A 16,265-nucleotide genomic window follows, 5' to 3' on the forward strand; every position below is an offset into this window, starting at 1 on the left:
CTGGATCAGGCACGGCCGTGTTGTTGATCCATGCTGCGCGAAGGACGGCAGGCAGGTCGAGGTAAAGTGCATTGTTGAGGCATACGCTGATGGCGATCACGGTCGCCTGCCCGACCTCTACGCCATTGATACCAGCGAGGATATTGATGCAGTTTGTGCAAAAGGTGGCTAGCATCATCATAAATAGGTAGTACCAAATGCCAAGATCCAGGGAGGTGCATTGCAGTGCCTCGCGCAAAAAGGGGGGCCAGGCGGGAACAACGACGCTGGTAGAGCCATTACCCGCCATGTACACGATGAGCATTGGGATACTACTCAGCAGCGGGATCGGAAGCTTGTATCGCCAGCGAATATCGAGCACATCATCCACGAAACCCAGCAGCGTGCCTGAATATATTGAGAGAATGGCTGACAGGAAGCTGGCTAGATCCTGGTGAACACCTGGCGTACTGTCCTGCGAGGGGCCTGCAAGACTCGTTGGAAGTCCATACATGTTAGCGCCAAAGTATCGAAATGGAATCAAAACCACCAAGGCAAGTAGGTACAGAGCCGCACAGGGCAGTCCAAGGGCCTCAGGAATACGGGGCGGGATCGTACCGGGAGGAAGCATGTCACGCTTGAGCAGGTCTATACCACTCATTCCTCGCGCCATAAAGGCTTCTCGTGAATAGGCAATAACCACGTATGTCGCACCAAAGGCGATCACGCTCAGAAGCAGGGACACGAGCAGGGCTGGATAGGCCGTGTCAAAGTACTGGATCGCCTGCGCGATCTTTCCCAGCACGGATAGCCAGGGCTCAAGCACTGCAGGAAATGAAGGTAGATACCGGATACTAAACAAGCATGCCAGGCCCGCGCCTGTGAGGGCCACATACACCCACATGGAGCAGCGGGTGGAGAGTGCCCTTAGCGCGATCGAAGCGGCGACCCTGACTAATCATGTGTGGCCTGCAACGTGCGCCGGTACGCTGCCTCCCAGGGGGCCAGGTGCACGGCCTGCGCCGCGTGGCGGCAGGCATTTTCTCGCGAGGCCGTGGCAGGGGGCGACGACGGCTGTGCCACTGGCTCCTCGCCTGGAGCGTCTGCCTCAGCAGTTTGGGCCGGCCCGTGCTGATGTGTAAGCGACTCGGCCAGCGCGAGCGTCCAATGCGCCGCGGCCCAATGTGCCGCGCCCTCCTCATCAGCACGGGCCTCCACCGTATGGAGCACATGACGCGCCACAGCCAGTACGGATCCGTCTCGGTGCTCAGGCAGAGGCAGCACGGGCAGCTGCTCACCGCTGCGAACGCATCCTGCGGCAACTCGTACAAACGTATGGGCCACCTGGACGAGAATGTCGGTCGTGTTGTCAGCGCGTGTATACGAGTTCGCCAAGTATTGTAGCAGGGTCGGCCGATCGAACGTAGCGGCCAAATGCAGCAGGCTCAGCAGCGCCGTCTTCGGCGAATTGCGCAGTGCTGTCTGTTGTGCTGGCGGCAGGGGGGCCACATGCTTTGCGAGCAGCGAGTTATACTGCACCGTATCGCCTGCCACTGCTGCCAGAGCTACCCGCGTCGTGATCAGCAGAGGATCACTCGGCACAAACGAAAGGCTAAGGTCAGTAGATATGACATACGCATGGTCCAAATCCTGTGCAATTTTATCGACAGGCTGGCGGCACTGCCAACGCATGCGCGCCAGCAAAACAGCCGCACACGCATGCACAGAGGAGATTATAGCTGGTGACAGATCCGAGGCAGGCAGGAGCTGCACGACCTCCTGCAAGCTCTCCATACCCACGTCGTGGTTGCCTGACATGAATTGCGCGTGTGCTATCATGACAGCACACCATAGGCGGGCCGCTGCGACGTGCTCGCCACCGTCCGTATCTTCGTCCAAGAGCGCCTGAGCTGCTTCCAGGGCATCGACGGCGGCATCAGCGCCCCCATGCATCAAGTGAATCCGACCCAGATTGAGGTTCGCAAGACCATAGCGCAAGGCACTCGAAGTACTCTCGGTCGCCTCGTACTCGGTCTCAAGAAGGGTCGATGCCCGCTCGATCCTCTGTGCCGCCAGGGCAGCACCGCCCATTTGCTCCGCTAGGAGGGCGCTCAGGTGCAAAACTGTCTCGTCATGCGGGAGCTGAGTCATGTAGTGATGCAAGGCCAGCAGAGGCTCCATCATGCGCACCGACGCAAACGGCGTACCTGCCTTGGCCCGCTGAAACATGGCCAGAGCAAAGCCGTAGTCCGCCTCAAGCAGTGCACCGTCGGACAGGAGATAGGCCTGCTCGAACAAGCGCGTGAAGACGCGCGCGTCACCCTGGTGAGTACGGTGGACAAGGGCGCTGCCCAGCCAGGACCCCGGCCATTCGGGATCAATGGTCTGCGCGCGAACAAACGCCTCCTCGGCCAATGCCAAGTCGCCCGCCTGCAGATACAAGAAGCCAAGGTTCGTCCACGGCACGGGGCTCTTCCCATTGGCGTCGATCGCTTGGATATAGGCGTGTTGCGCCAAGGCGACATCGTGTGAGAAATGCAGGTTGCCCAAAAGGAGCCACAAGCGCGCATGAGGCTTGGTTGCCAAGGCTACGCGCGTGCACTCCACGGCTTGGGTGCGGGCCTTCTCGGCGCGTGCCTCGGCGTGGGCCACATCAGGTGTCTCATGGCGAGCCACCGTAGCAGGAAGTGGCCACACCCACCACAGACGGCACAGGGCCGTGGCCAGGTCAGCCCAGGCGAGGACAGAGGCCTGCGCATCCATCGCATGTACCAGTGCCAGGTACTTGTAAAAGAGCGCAGCGTACTCGAGGTACTCGTGCGGATGCGGCTCGCGCTCTTCGACCACGAGTCGGGACATGGAAGAGGCTTTGACGACGTGCACAGCCGGCAGGCGGTTGTCAAGGTCCTGCTGGCCTAAAATCAGAGCCAGATCTTGCAGTGTCGAGGTGAGGGAAGCGTCGCTGGCCAGGCCCATAACATCCATCTTGGACAGCAAGAAGCAGGCATCGGCCACTGCTTTCCACGCAGTCCGGAGATAATGGTCTTTCTCCAGAGCCTCGGCAGCGTTGTGAATGGCCATATGGAGCGCTTGCAGAGCTCGCAGCGAGTAGCCACCCGTCAGCAAATGCCGTGCGTGTGCAAGGCGCGTTTCCGCAAGCACAACCTTCACGCCATATTGCTGCGGCGACAAACGAAGCACTCGCTCCAGAAGATCAGTTGCGCGGTCAAAGCGACCAAGGCGTCGCTGTGCCTCTGCCACGTCGTAGTAGATGTGCCAATAGTGGCTCTCTTCCCTGTCGGTCTTGCCCAGTAGATGCAGTGCGTGATCATATGTCTTGAGAGCAGCGACAGGGCGGCCTGACTCGACATAGGCTTCGCCCAGACGCACCCAGGCATCAACGTCCTTGGATGAGGCACGCAAGGCGACCTGGAAAGCGGCCACAGCAGCATCAGCATGTCCCTGTGTTGACTCGACAATACCGATCGCCTTCCACACCCACGGGTTTTGCGTAACATGCACCCTTGACGCCTCGCCAGTGAGGACATCGGCGCCACCCTCTGCTTCGACTACCCGGCGGGCAATGACGTCGACCAAGCCCCATTCACGCTGCTCAGAAAAGTGCTGCACAAGGCGGCGAGCTGCCTCGTACTCCCGTGCATCTAGCTCAAATGCACGCTGGAAGCACTTAGACGAGCGCACGACATCGCTGGGTGAGATGGCTTCATCGTAGTACTGGCCCAGAGAGGTGAACGCTGGTGCGTACGTGCCCAAACGCTTTATACTCTCGATGAAGCACCGGTACGCATACGCAGGCGACGTACTGAATTCGCCGCCCATCGCCCAGAAGCACCGGCCAAGCTGGTGCCACAGTCGCGCACGGAAGTCGGGGCCGAACACGTTGGAGTCCGTGTCACAGCGTTCCAGCAGCTGCTCGAGCAAATGTCGTGCGTCTGCATACTGCCCCAGTTCCAAGTGCATGCGCGCGGTTTCGGCCTCCGCCTCCAAGTGGTAGTCGGGGCTTAAGTACAGCGCTGATAGACACCGCCCATGCACGACGCCGGACGCAAGAGGCTGGGCCATGACTTGGCGAAAGCCTTTGAGGGCCTTTTCCCACTCGCCGCGCTGCGCGTCAATGTAGCTGCGAGCGAGCAGCACGTCGATTTGGTGAGGCTCCTCGCGCAACACTTGGTTCGCAAGCTCGAGCGCTGCCTTGTGATGCTGGGGCGGATGCACATGCGTATAACAGGTGGCCAAGTACACGTTCAGCTCCCTCTGCACCGCCACCAAAGTGGCCCCAAGAGAGACTTTTCGATCGACCACAAGCTTACGTGCTTGATCCAAAACGTCTAACGCAGAGGTGTAGTCCCTGTCGAGCATATAAAAGAGGGTATTAATGCGCAGGCACAACGCCGAGTCTTTGCTCTGCTCTGCACCATCAAGCGAGAGTTTCAGCAGATCTGTTTCCTCCGCCAAACGCTCTGGGGCGGCATCGCGCATAGCCACCAGGTACGCTTCGTCTTGCACAAGTCGCAAAAGCGCGCGGAACGCACAGGCGCGACCCGTGTGGGGAAAGAGCTGGACATAGCGGCACAGCGTGTCAAAAGGCAGGGAGTCCAGTCGCGCATCGGTGCTCTCCAGAAAGATGCGCCATGCCAGTTCGTCCTGGATACCCAGTACGACCATACCTTTGGCCAGTTCTAATGTCTTGCTGCGGAGCTGGCCCTGAAGGATCTCGTCAGCATGCGGCCCCTGCGCTGGCATTGCTAGTGTGATCCGATGATAGAAGCGGAGTTGCTTGGCCTCTGTCTCGCGGCGCAACTCGTCGCTAGCATAGGGGTGCTGTAGCACGAACTCGTACAGGTCCGCCAGAGGAGAGCGTGTGAGAACTTGCGCTACAACCTGACCCTTCATGCTTGCCGTGCCGAGCCGCGCCGTGTCTAGAGATTTTTTTTGTTTCTGGATGAGACTCTCAATCTCATCTTCGTCGCGTTCTTCCACGAGTTTCGTCAGCTCTAGGGCATTGTTGAGACTGGCGCCGTGCATCAGCATCTGCGACACAAATATCCCCGAGTCCGCCTGGCCTTGCGTTTGGTCTGGAGCTGGGATCTGTAGTAATATCTCATAGAAGCGCGACGTAGGCACGAAGAATAGGAGCGCTTGAATCAACTGTGGGTCAGCAAGACGCCACGCACCTCTTCACGCGTGCCATGCTCGCGCTGGACTTGAACGAGTCGCCCCAGGGCATCGGCACACTTGAGAGCATCATTTCTGTGTAAGAAGAAGGTACGTACTGTTTCCGCGTCACGTCCGCCAGCTCTTCGAGTGCGACAGACAGCTTTTCCCACTGTGATAGGGTTTCGTACACGCGCACCAGGCCCTGCCATGCAAGTATCTGCTCTGGATCCACTTGGATCGCTTTAGAATAGGAGTTTTCTGCCTCATGTCCCTGTCCAAGATGAAGAAGGGCCAAGGCTTGAAAGACGAGTCTGCGGTCAGCCACAGTGACGTACGCATGGTAGTTGTTCGCATCAAAGTCGAGAATAGCGGCGCTGGGTCAATCGAATGAACGTACGCTTTACTTCGAGCCTTTTCCCACTCCCCCTTGTTAAAGAGGGCGCGGCACTCCTTCAACATCTGCCGGTCGACACTGGACATGGCGCCGGAGATTGCGTGCCGTCTTCGATGAGCAGGCGCGCTAGTTGGGCGAGCCAGTCCAGTGTGCTGACTAACGCGCTCACGACCAGGCCGCGAGCCGCGCCCCCTACTTACTGCCTTGCGCGTTCATCGGTCTCGCCACGATGCGTATGGTACGTATCGCAAGCTTACGATGATAGCTTGATGAGAAGAGTGATAATGATGTTGAGGTGACGTGGGAGGATCAGCAACGGATCAACAAGTTCAGCCGGCTCCACGCCATCTACTCGGACCTGGAAGACGAAATTAAAGCGCGACGCACGGAACGCGAAGACCTGGAGGATTTGTCGTTGGAGCTGGAGTTGAGGGAAGACGAGATGATTTTGTACGTCGGCTACTACAGGAGACTGACGCAACAAGGTACAAAATTGGGGATGCGTACGTGAGCATGACCCAGAGCGAAGCCATGGCCCAGCTCGAAACGGATACCCAGCGTGCCGAACAAGAGTTGACGCATCTACAAGATCGTATGGACGAGTGTGAAAAGGGCATGAAGGAGCTTAAAGTGCTCTTGTACGCACGCTTCGGCAACAACATCAGTAAGTGGCAAACGACTGACCGCAGACCTGGAGCGCTAGGCCGCGACGGACGCCAATGATAACCCATACTTGCGTTTTAGGAACCGAATACTTTCTACGATCATTGACACACCATGCTCACCACATAGCGTGTCCCTACATGGAATGCTGAGATCGCTTAGAGCTTGTCGTAGTAGACGCTCAGGTCCGGCACATCCTCCTTCAGACCCTTGCGGATACGGATCGACTTGACAAGCTCGTAAAGCTTGCTGGTCTTGTCGCTCGCGATACCGTTCATGAGGGCCCAGTGGTCAAACACACTCTGGGGGAAGGCCTGGCCACCAGTGGCCTGGCGCAGGTCGGCGTTGAAGCCGAACGACTCGCTAACGGGCAGGTACGCCTTGACAGTGACCATAGGCGTACCAACACGGGGCTCCTCGCTGAAGACCTGACCACGACGCTTGTTGAGCGTCGAGTAGATACCACCCAGACCCGAGTCAGGGCACTGGATCTCGACCAGGTACATGGGCTCCTGCAGACCGGGCTGGGCCAGCAGGGCGGCAGCGTTACACACACGGCGGGTCGTGGGGATGATCTGACCACCACCACGGTGGATGGCATCGGTGTGGAGCGTCACATCCATGATGTTGTAGCGCACACCACGAACGTTCTCCTCAGCACACACACCCTCCTTGGTGGCCCACTGGAAGGCAGCCACACACGAGTCCTTGATTTCGTTCAAGTACTGCACACCCTTGGTGACATCCACCAGCACGTTCGGACCAGTGGTCTCGGGACCGAAGCACCAGATCTTACGGGCGTCCGTGACATCCCAGCCGTAGTTGTCGGCCAGGTAGCGGGCACGAATCTTGAAGTCGTCACGGGGGTTGACCGTACCAGTCTCGATCTCCTTGGACAGCTCGTCATCCAGGGGCTGAGCCGACACGTACAGACGGTTGTGCTTGTTCTGCGACTTCGACAGAGCCACCATGCTCGACTCGGCCTGCACAGTCTCACGGTAACCGACGACAGGGTCCGAGATCTTCAGAGGGATACCGGCGTGGTCGTCCTCGAGATCCTTAAGACAGATCTCGAGGTGCAGCTCACCAGCACCAGCCACAATGTGCTCACCCGACTCAGCAATCCACGACTGCACACAGGGGTCGGACTTCGACAGACGCTTGAGACCTTCGACCAGCTTGGGCAGATCGTTGGCGTTCTTCACCTCCACGGCGACCTGCACGACAGGCGAGACGGAGAACTTCATGACCTTCATGTTGTGGGCCGTCTCCGACGAGGTCAGGGTACCGCTCTTGAGCAGGAACTGGTCCACACCGACCAGACCCAGAATGTTACCGGCAGGGCAGTCCTCAATCGGCTCAATGTAACGGCCCATCATAAGCACAGTACGCTGGATCGACTTGATGAACAGGTCGTCCTTCTTGCCAGGCACGTAGTTAGGACCCTGGATACGGATCTTGGGACCCGAGCGGACAGTGCCCGAGAAGATACGACCGAAGGCGTAGAAGCGACCCTTGTCCGAGGTGGGCACCATCTTCGACACGTAAAGCATGAGAGGACCGTTGGGGTCACAGTCGCGGATACCAATAGCCGACTCGTCGTCGAGAGGACCCTCGTACAGGGTCTCGACACGGTACTTCTGGGCAGTGACGGGCGAGGGGAGGTTGATAACAACCATCTCCAGAAGAGCATCACCGGCGGGCAGGAACTTGCGCATGACCACCTTCAGGAGTGCCTTGCCCTCAAGGTCGCGCTCTTCGGGAGTGAGCACAATCTCGAGCTTCTCGAGCAGCTTGGCAGTCTCATCCTTCTTGAAGTTCATGATGCACTCGAAGATGCGGTAGATGGGGTCGAGCACAAACATGTTGAAGGCACGCTCAAGCTTGTTGCCCTCCGAGTCGGTCTCCTTCGACGACCACTTCTTGGTCTTGGGGTTGAAGAAGTTCTCACCCCAGAGCTTGGTCATCATCTTGTTCTTGTCGACACCGAACTTCTTGCCGTAGCGGTCAGCGAACTGACGCAGAGTGAAGGCCCAGCCGTGCAGACCCGAGGCAAAGGCGACAGTGCCCTTCTCAGGGTACACCTGCGACTCACCGAGGACGGGGTCGTTGTAGGTGGCAATCACCACGTTCACCGACTCGATGGTACGCTGGAAGGACTGGTAGAGATCCTCCTTGTCGACCTGGAGCTCAAGAAGAGCACGGTCGACCTTGTTCAGACAGACGACGGGCTTGATACGCTCACCCAGGGCCTGGCGCAGCACGGTCTCGGTCTGCACACACACACCCTCGATACAGTCGACGACGACAAGGGCACCGTCAGTGACACGAAGAGCGGCAGTGACCTCCGACGAGAAGTCAACGTGACCGGGCGAGTCAATCAGGTTGATCAAGAACTCGTTGCCGTTCTTCGGCTGCTGGATAGCCTCGAGGTCGTCCTTGTTCATGGGGAAGTACATCGAGATAGCAGTCGACTTGATGGTAATACCACGCTCCTTCTCATCATCACGAGTGTCCATGAAGCGCATGTCACCAGCCTTGGCGTGGGCAATGATACCAGCCTTCGACACCAGCGAGTCGGTCAGGGTCGACTTGCCGTGGTCGACGTGCGCAATGACACTCATGTTACGGATGTTGGTGGGGCGGTCCATGAGACCGCGAATCTCGTCAACGGTGAAGTTCACCATTTTTGTTTCTCACACGAACACAGCAATGGATCAAACAGAGAAGGGATCGTGTGGCAAAGGGTGCGCAATCTCGCGCAACTCCAGTTCGGTGAGAGAGGAGGGGATGCAGAAGAAAAAAGGGGCGGCGAGGGCCCTTTCCTTCCGCATCTCCGTGGGCGCCCGTCATAGGTCAAAACTCCTCTCTCGGCCGGCCTCAGGCCCTCGCCACTCCACCTGGCAGACACGTGCACAGATCCGTCATACGATGGCTCCTGCCGTGTTCACCGCGTTCCGGCCCCCACGGCCATGCGCTGAAGCACAGTATCAAACAATAGTACACCTGGTGAAACGTCATAGCAACAACGCTTTGTATCCTCCATGCCGACCAGAAGACGTCTGTGCATGGTCCTTGGATCACGTGATGTAAGAGTGACAGTGCGTCGGCTGGCGTCTTCGGGGTCGACGTGATGCCGCCAAAGAAGGTGCAGCTCTCGCCACGAGAACGGGTGCTTTTCGCCCGACTGATCCAGGAGTATGAGAATAGGAAGTACAAGCCTGCTCTAAAAACAGCGGATGCCATTCTCAGCAAGGTGCCAGAGCACGGTGAGACGCTCGCCATTAAGGGTCTGGTGCTCTTCACTCTGCAGCAACGCGACGAGGGTCTGAAGCTGGCCAAACTGGGTGTCCGCCATGACCTGACCAGTTTTATCTGCTGGCATGCTCTCGGTATTGTGTACCGCATGGACCGGAACTATGAAGAGTCGCTCAAGTGCTACGCCCAGGCGCTTCGCATCGAGGGCGGCAACCTGAACTTGGTGCGAGAGTCGGGGTTCATGCAGCTGCAGCTGCGCAACTATGCGCCGCTCATTGATGCTCGCCTCGTTATACTGCGTACGCAGCCGCACCTGCGCATGAACTGGGTTGCGCTGGCCGTTGCACATGACCTGGCTGACAGCCAGGCGCAGGCCGTTCGTGTCCTGGCAGCGTACGAGGATGTGAGCCGGGACATTCCCAAACACAATTACGAGTTCAATGAAGTCGTACTTTACCATGCCAGCCTGCTGGAGCAGATGGGCGAGGCCGACCAGCTGCTCCAGCTTCTCGAGGAACAAAAGGCGCACATTGTGGATGTGCCGGCGGCTGAGCAGCTCAAGGCTCTTGCGCTCTGTATGGCGGGCCGCACGCAGGAGGCAGTAGATGCATGGCGCAAGTTGCTCGAGCGCAACCCCGAAAACAAGCATTTCATTGCCAACTACCTGGACCTGGCCGCAGAGACAGAGGACGCGCGTCTTGTAAAGCTGCTGGAGCTGCAGCATTCTTATCCCAAGTCGACAGCGATGCGACGCATGGCCCTGCACATCGCGCAAGGCGATGCTTTTACCGAACAGGCGCGGGACTACCTGGAGCGCGCGCTTGTGAAAAATGTGCCGTCGCTCTTTTCGGACATGAAATCCCTATACCAGCAGCCAGGCAAACAGGCAGTGATTGAGGAGCTGGTTGAAGCATTCCGCCTGCGCTGGGACCCCCACCAAGCAGAGGCAGCGAACGAGCCGCCTTCATCGTACCTGTTTGCCATGTACTATCTTGCGCATCACTACTCCTACACGGGCCGCCCCGCCCTGGCCCTGACGTATGTGGAGTCGATGCTGAAACACACACCTACCATGCCCGAGCTGTACATGACGCATGCTCGTGTGCTGAAGAGGGCGGGCGCCTACAAGGCCGCGGCGGATGCGATGCAGGCTGCGCGCCACCTAGATGGGCAGGATCGCTACCTGAACACTAAAGCGGCCAAGTACCTGCTGCGAGTAAACCAGGTCGAGGAAGCGTCGCGTGTGCTGAAGCTCTTCACGCGGCCGGATGTGCCTGACCCCGTGGCCGACCTGGTCGAAATGCAGGCGATCGGTTTCCTCGTTGAGGCGGCCGAGGCGCATGAGCGCCGTGGCGAGTATGCGCTAGCGCTCAAGCGCTTCCACCAGGTGGACAAGACGGTGCAAGACATCTACGATGACCAGCTGGACTTTCATTCATACTGCCTGCGCAAAATGACGCTGCGGGCGTATGTGAGGACCATTCGTTTTGAAGATCATGTCTTTGCGACGCGCGACTATGTGCGTGCCGCCAAGGGTGCGGTCGCGCTGTATGTGAAGCTGCATGACGATCCTCACCGCGAGAAGCCCGTGCCGGCCAAGGTGGAAGTGCCCAGCGAGCTGGACGAGAACACGCCGCCGCCGGATATGGATCCAAAGGGTGAGGCGTTGCTGGCGACCGACACGCCACTGGATGTGGCGCACCACTTTTTGCGCAAGCTTCAGCTGTTCGCTCCTCAAGATATCCAGACGTGGCTATGCACCTTTGAGGTGGCGATCCGCCAGAACAAGTGGCTGCTGGCGCTGCGGGCCCTCTCGCTGGCGTACCGCCTGGACGCGGCACATCCCGAGCTGCATGTCCAGTTGATCCGGTTCCGCCAAGTGGCAGAAGCAGCCGGCTCTATGCCCGAGGTGGCCGCCAAGGCCCTGGCCTCGCTGCAGAAGGATATGCCAGTGCTCGTGGCGCCTGTGGCGGTGCTACAGACAGAATACCTCCAGCGCTACGGAGATGCGTCGGCGGCCCATGTGTTGGGTGCGGCTCGTGGCCTGTATGCTCTGCACGGCGATGCGCAGGCACAGGAAGCGGCCGAACTTGTCTTCTCGCTGCTCAAGCGCGACAGCGTGCCGCTCCGCGTGCTGGAACAAGCGCATGCGTTTGTGCGGCATCTGGCGGAACGCGCGACGCTGCCGCCGACCGCTTCACTGACGGCGTTCGAACAGGGCGCGCACGCGCTATGGAAGCATGCCGAGGCTTTTCTGCCCTCGGCAGCGGCCGCATAGACGGAGTCGACGTCGGAGGTAATATGTTCGTGTCCGGTCGGGCAGTGCGCGCGACAAGCAGGCACCGACATAAATCCGCTGCACAGACTTTTTTGGCCCAATGACGTGTGGCACAGCCCACGAATAGGGCACTGAGTAGGCAAATATAGGACCACGCGTAGTGCGGCGCCAAGGCTGGCGTCCAGTTCGTCATCAACCACCACTCTCGCGGCGGCAGGCCCAGGGTCAATCGCGCCTTGGCACGTCTTCTCCTACAGGCACCATGAAGGCGTCTTTTACGCCTCCGCAGGATGGCGAGGTGCGTAGCGCGTGGGCATGGCCTGTGCCTGAGTAACAGTGCTGACCGACAGACGACGCCCAAGGCGCGCCCAGCGTCGATGGAGCAGAATCCATTCGACCTGCTACAGGAGCGCAATGCGAACTCGAGTGGTCGCAGCAATGCGATGGGCATTATTGGCGGGGACCGCGCGGTGGACCGCGCGAGCTCGCCAAGTGTGTTGTTCACGCCAGGCTATGCACAGGGGCGCATGTCGACCGACATTGCCAATATGGCGCCGATGGCGTCGCGCAATGCGCCCGAATTTATGATTGAATTGCCCCCGGCCAAGACGCGGCCGGAAGTGAAGGAGGCGACGCGGCAGACGGGCACGGCCAAGGGGTACCTGCGTGTGCAGGTCATCGAGGCGCGCGGGCTGGGTGTGTCGTCCCCGGAGCACTCGCGGCCCTACGTCGTGGTGCAGTTTGACAAGAACGAGTATATCGGCTACGATGAAGAGAATGCGAGCCATGGCGCATGCCCCGTGTGGAACAATGCCGTGACGTTCGATGTCACGACGGAGCATCAGAGCGTGCAGATCAGCGTGTACGACCGTGTCGCCGATTGTGAGCAGCTGATTGGCATGCGGGATATCCAGCCGCGGCTGATCCACCGCTCGACGGTGAAACGGTGGTACCCACTGTACGCGCGCAATGAGGGGCCGGAAGAGGAGACTGTCGCATGTGGCGAGATCCATGTGCAGATCTCATACGAGCGCCTGCCGCCCCGCAAGCTGACGGCGCGCGACTTTGAATTTCTGAAGCTGATCGGCCGTGGCACATTTGGGCGCGTCTTCCAAGTGCGAAAGAAGGATACGCAGCGTATCTATGCCATGAAGGTTCTAAGCAAGCGAGAGATTGCCATGAAGAAGGAGGTGACGCATACCATGGGTGAGCGCAAGATCCTGGAAAAGAGTCTTGACTGTCCGTTCCTCGTGGGCCTCAAGTTTAGCTTCCAGTCCGAGACGGAGCTGTTCTTTGTGACCGACTACAAGTCGGGGGGCGAGCTCTTTTGGCACCTGCAGCGCGAGGGACGCTTCACCGAGGCGCGCTCCAAGTTCTACATTGCCGAGCTGATTCTCGCGCTCGAGCACCTGCACAAGTACGATATTGTGTACCGCGACCTGAAGCCCGAGAACATTTTGCTCGACGCCACCGGGCATGTGGCGCTGTGTGACTTTGGTCTGAGCAAGGCCGATCTCGGGGCGGGTGAGCTCACGAACACGTTTTGCGGTACGACCGAATACCTTGCGCCGGAGATTCTGCTCGACGAGATGGGCTACAGCAAGCTCGTCGACTTTTGGTCCCTGGGCGTGCTCCTATTCGAGATGTGCTGTGGTTGGTCGCCCTTCTACGCGGAAGACACGCAGCAGATGTACCGAAATATCTGCTTCGGCAAAATCAAGTTCCCCCGCGGCGCGATCAGCGATGAAGGCAAGCAGTTTGTCAAGGGACTGCTGAACCGCAACCCGAAGCACCGGCTCGGCGCGCAGCACGATGCGCAGGACCTGAAGGAGCACGTGTTCTTCCATGACATGGACTGGCACGCCCTGGCACAGAAGCAGATTGCGCCCGTGTTCAAGCCGCTCGTGGAGTCGAACGACAGTGTGTCGAACTTTGACCCCGAGTTTACGAGTGCGAACATTCGCGAGATGGCCGACTTTGCCATCTCCGACGAGGAGGGCGCCGACGCCACCGAGGCGCGGTCGAAGGAGGGCGCCGACAGCTCGAAAGGTGTGGCCATCCAAAAGCCTGAGCGAGGCGACAAGGACGAGCCGCTCTCGAGCAGTGTGCAAGAAAAGTTCCGGGGGTTCAGCTACAGCGGATCGCCGGAGAGCTCTGTAAGCTATTTGGAGAACGCGATCCAGGCCATTGACTGGGGTCGCGATGATGCGAAGGACGCATAGGACAACGCCCACAGGTGGGGCACATCCAGTAGGCGGGTAGAGCCTGCATCACAGGCCCAGGTACGACAGGGACTACCAAGCTATAGGCCACGTGCTCTTAGAGGGCTGCGTCAGCGTTCCGACACACACCATCGGGGGTGTTGGCAATGTAGTCCACGGCCTGCTGCACCGTCGTGATGGCGTCGGCGTCGGCATCGGGAATCTCCTGGACATGTGAGGGCAAAATACGCACGATGTTGAACTCCTCCTCGATGGCCATCACGACCTCGACAGAGTCCAGGCTGTCCAGGCCCAGGTCGCCCATGAACGACGCAGTGGGGGTGAGCTTCGCCGCATCGACCTTCTCAAACGACTTGAGCACCTCGTTGATACGCGCCTTGATCTCCTCCAGCGAGGGGCCGCCCGCACTGGCGTAGCCGCGCACCAGCACGGGCGCGGCCGCGGGCATGCGAGCAAGGGGCACGCGCATCACCGGGGCAGCACGGGCAAGCATCGGCGAGGCACGCAGAGCGCGCGGGAACATGGACGTAGCAGCAGTCAGCATGGTAGGGAGCAAGGTCCGTCGCCGTGGCGGCGAGCGCCGCGAGTCGGCCCCGGTTCGGCCGAGTCCACAACGAAGAAAGGCCACGAGACGCCGCCGCTGCACAGCGACAGCGACGAGCCATGAAGGGGCTGGCGTTCAGGAAGCTCGGCCGCTCCAGTGCGTATACGCAGCACCTCTGACATCACAGCGTCGCACAGGAACCACCTGCTGCGGAACCTCGTCACGTCCCTGCTGGAGCATGAGCGGATTGTCACGACCGTCGCCAAGGCCAAGGAGGCGTCGCGCCTCGCCGAGAAGATGATTACGCTTGGCAAGCGCGGCACGCCGACCGCGCTCTCGAGCGCACAGTCGTTCCTATTCAACACAGGCACCAGCTTGCCGCGCCTTGCTGAGATGGCCGCACGCTACGCGGAGCGGCCCGGCGGGTACACGCGCGTGCACCTAATGGGCCACCGCAAGGGCGACCATGCGCCGCGCGCGGTGCTGGAGCTCGTGGACAACCCAACAGATGTAAAGCTGGACATGACGGCACGCACCGTCGCGCGCGAGGCGTATACGATGCTCCACCGCGCCCAAAAGAACATTGGATGGGACGCCCTGCAGGCGCTCCTCCAGAGGCAGGCACCGGTTCCCATCGAGTCCGACGCGCGCTTCCACCCACTTACGCGGAAGAACATGGCCAAGCTTGTGCGCTACCGCGGCGAAGCCGCGCGCACCGAGCTCATGCAAAAGGCCCAGCAGTACCTCGAGCGCATGTGGGCGCAGGACAAGCTGGAAGGCAAGCGCCGCCCCGATGCGGCGCGCTGGGATGCCATGGAGCTCTCGCGCCCTAGCCGCGGCCGCACACTCACACGCCCCATGACCGGGGCGCGCGTGTACGCCGGTGAGCTCGAGACGCACGTGGCCGCGAGCGTCGGCACGGAAACCGACGAGGCGCGCCCGATGCGCCGCCGCAACGGCACCGTCGCACCGATGCGCCGCACACGCACGACCAAGCCCAGTGTCGTGCGCCTCGCCCAGGGCGTCTTTGCCAAGCGCCGCCTGCGGGGCACTTCGACCCCCGTGCCATAGCGTCGACAGTCCTGCTGACTAAGCTCCTGTCCCTGTCGCGCCGCTTCTTCCGAAGCGGCAGCCATCGGCGTCGGTGCGCTGGAGCGATACGTGGGACGGCCTCCTGCGCCGCCTTGCCTTTCAGCTGCCCGCCCATGCGAGGGCGCACACCTCCTATACCACCGCCGTACGGTGTACCGCGCGCGCCACGGCTCCTAGCCTGGGCGTGGCGCGCGAGGCCACTGCGCAGCGGACGCCTCGGCCCAGCGCCGTGGGCCGTCGTCCCAGGCGCCGACCTCCCGTTCCGCCCGTATACCCCACTCTTGCTCCGCTTCTGGCACTCGCGGCCGGCTATGGCGCCGCTGCGCGCAGATGCGTGGCGCCTCGTCTACGACCCGGCCGTCGAGCCTGATACTCTCACGCATGCACAGCACCTCTCGATTCCCAACACAGACATGTACGCGGCGCAGTCACGCACGATCCGCGATGCGCTTGTGCAGGTGCTGCAGCACCCCCACGAGCCGCGCGCGCTCGCGCAGGTCCAGGATGCGCTCGCGCTTGCCTACACGAGCACCCTGGCGCCCTTCCACCGCCGGCCACCTGGCGACATGTGCGCGAGCGGGCCGTCGCCGGCACCACGCGATACGGCGCTCGCCCTCCTTGGACTCGCCGCCGAGAGCCTCGTATCGATCGGATCCG

At 60.3% G+C, this 16,265-nt stretch overlaps 5 protein-coding genes and 3 pseudogenes across 8 annotated transcripts; 4 read left to right on the forward strand and 4 right to left on the reverse strand.

Moving 5' to 3' along the window:
• Nucleotides 1-1,814: 1,814 nt before the first annotated feature.
• Nucleotides 1,815-4,893, reverse strand: MSY001_1601 (annotated as a pseudogene). The gene is given in 3 exon segments: nt 1,815-1,841; nt 1,849-3,734; nt 3,804-4,893. Coding segments are annotated over 3 exon segments (3,003 nt in total).
• Nucleotides 4,894-5,266: 373 nt separating this feature from the next.
• On the reverse strand, nt 5,267-5,637 carry MSY001_1602 (annotated as a pseudogene). The gene is made up of 2 exons: nt 5,555-5,637; nt 5,267-5,531 (listed from the first exon to the last, which is right to left on the reverse strand). Coding segments are annotated over exons 1-2 (348 nt in total).
• A 179-nt stretch (nt 5,638-5,816) lies between these two features.
• Nucleotides 5,817-6,366, forward strand: MSY001_1603 (annotated as a pseudogene). The gene is made up of 3 exons: nt 5,817-6,001; nt 6,064-6,215; nt 6,344-6,366. Coding segments are annotated over exons 1-3 (360 nt in total).
• A 6-nt stretch (nt 6,367-6,372) lies between these two features.
• MSY001_1604 (uncharacterized protein) lies at nt 6,373-8,901 on the reverse strand (the record flags this gene model as incomplete). The annotated part of the gene is made up of 1 exon (XM_018883412.1): nt 6,373-8,901. One exon carries the CDS (start codon nt 8,899-8,901, stop codon nt 6,373-6,375), a length of 2,529 nt encoding a protein of 842 aa, XP_018740174.1.
• A 446-nt stretch (nt 8,902-9,347) lies between these two features.
• Nucleotides 9,348-11,750, forward strand: MSY001_1605 (uncharacterized protein; the record flags this gene model as incomplete). The annotated part of the gene is made up of 1 exon (XM_018883413.1): nt 9,348-11,750. One exon carries the CDS (start codon nt 9,348-9,350, stop codon nt 11,748-11,750), a length of 2,403 nt encoding a protein of 800 aa, XP_018740175.1.
• A 262-nt stretch (nt 11,751-12,012) lies between these two features.
• Nucleotides 12,013-13,972, forward strand: MSY001_1606 (uncharacterized protein; the record flags this gene model as incomplete). Its single annotated transcript, XM_018883414.1, has 3 exons — nt 12,013-12,048; nt 12,101-12,612; nt 13,792-13,972. The coding sequence occupies 3 exons, from the start codon at nt 12,013-12,015 to the stop codon at nt 13,970-13,972; spliced, it is 729 nt and encodes a 242-aa protein (XP_018740176.1).
• A 97-nt stretch (nt 13,973-14,069) lies between these two features.
• MSY001_1607 (uncharacterized protein) lies at nt 14,070-14,516 on the reverse strand (the record flags this gene model as incomplete). The annotated part of the gene is made up of 2 exons (XM_018883415.1): nt 14,070-14,177; nt 14,205-14,516. The coding sequence occupies 2 exons, from the start codon at nt 14,514-14,516 to the stop codon at nt 14,070-14,072; spliced, it is 420 nt and encodes a 139-aa protein (XP_018740177.1).
• Nucleotides 14,517-14,635: 119 nt separating this feature from the next.
• Nucleotides 14,636-15,587, forward strand: MSY001_1608 (uncharacterized protein; the record flags this gene model as incomplete). The annotated part of the gene is made up of 2 exons (XM_018883416.1): nt 14,636-14,672; nt 14,704-15,587. 2 exons carry the CDS (start codon nt 14,636-14,638, stop codon nt 15,585-15,587), a joined length of 921 nt encoding a protein of 306 aa, XP_018740178.1.
• Between the last annotated feature and the right edge of the window lie 678 nt (nt 15,588-16,265).

The sequence above is a fragment of the Malassezia sympodialis genome, genomic scaffold (genome assembly GCF_000349305.1).
Source record: "Malassezia sympodialis ATCC 42132 genomic scaffold, msy_sf_7, whole genome shotgun sequence".
NCBI lineage: Eukaryota > Fungi > Basidiomycota > Malasseziomycetes > Malasseziales > Malasseziaceae > Malassezia > Malassezia sympodialis.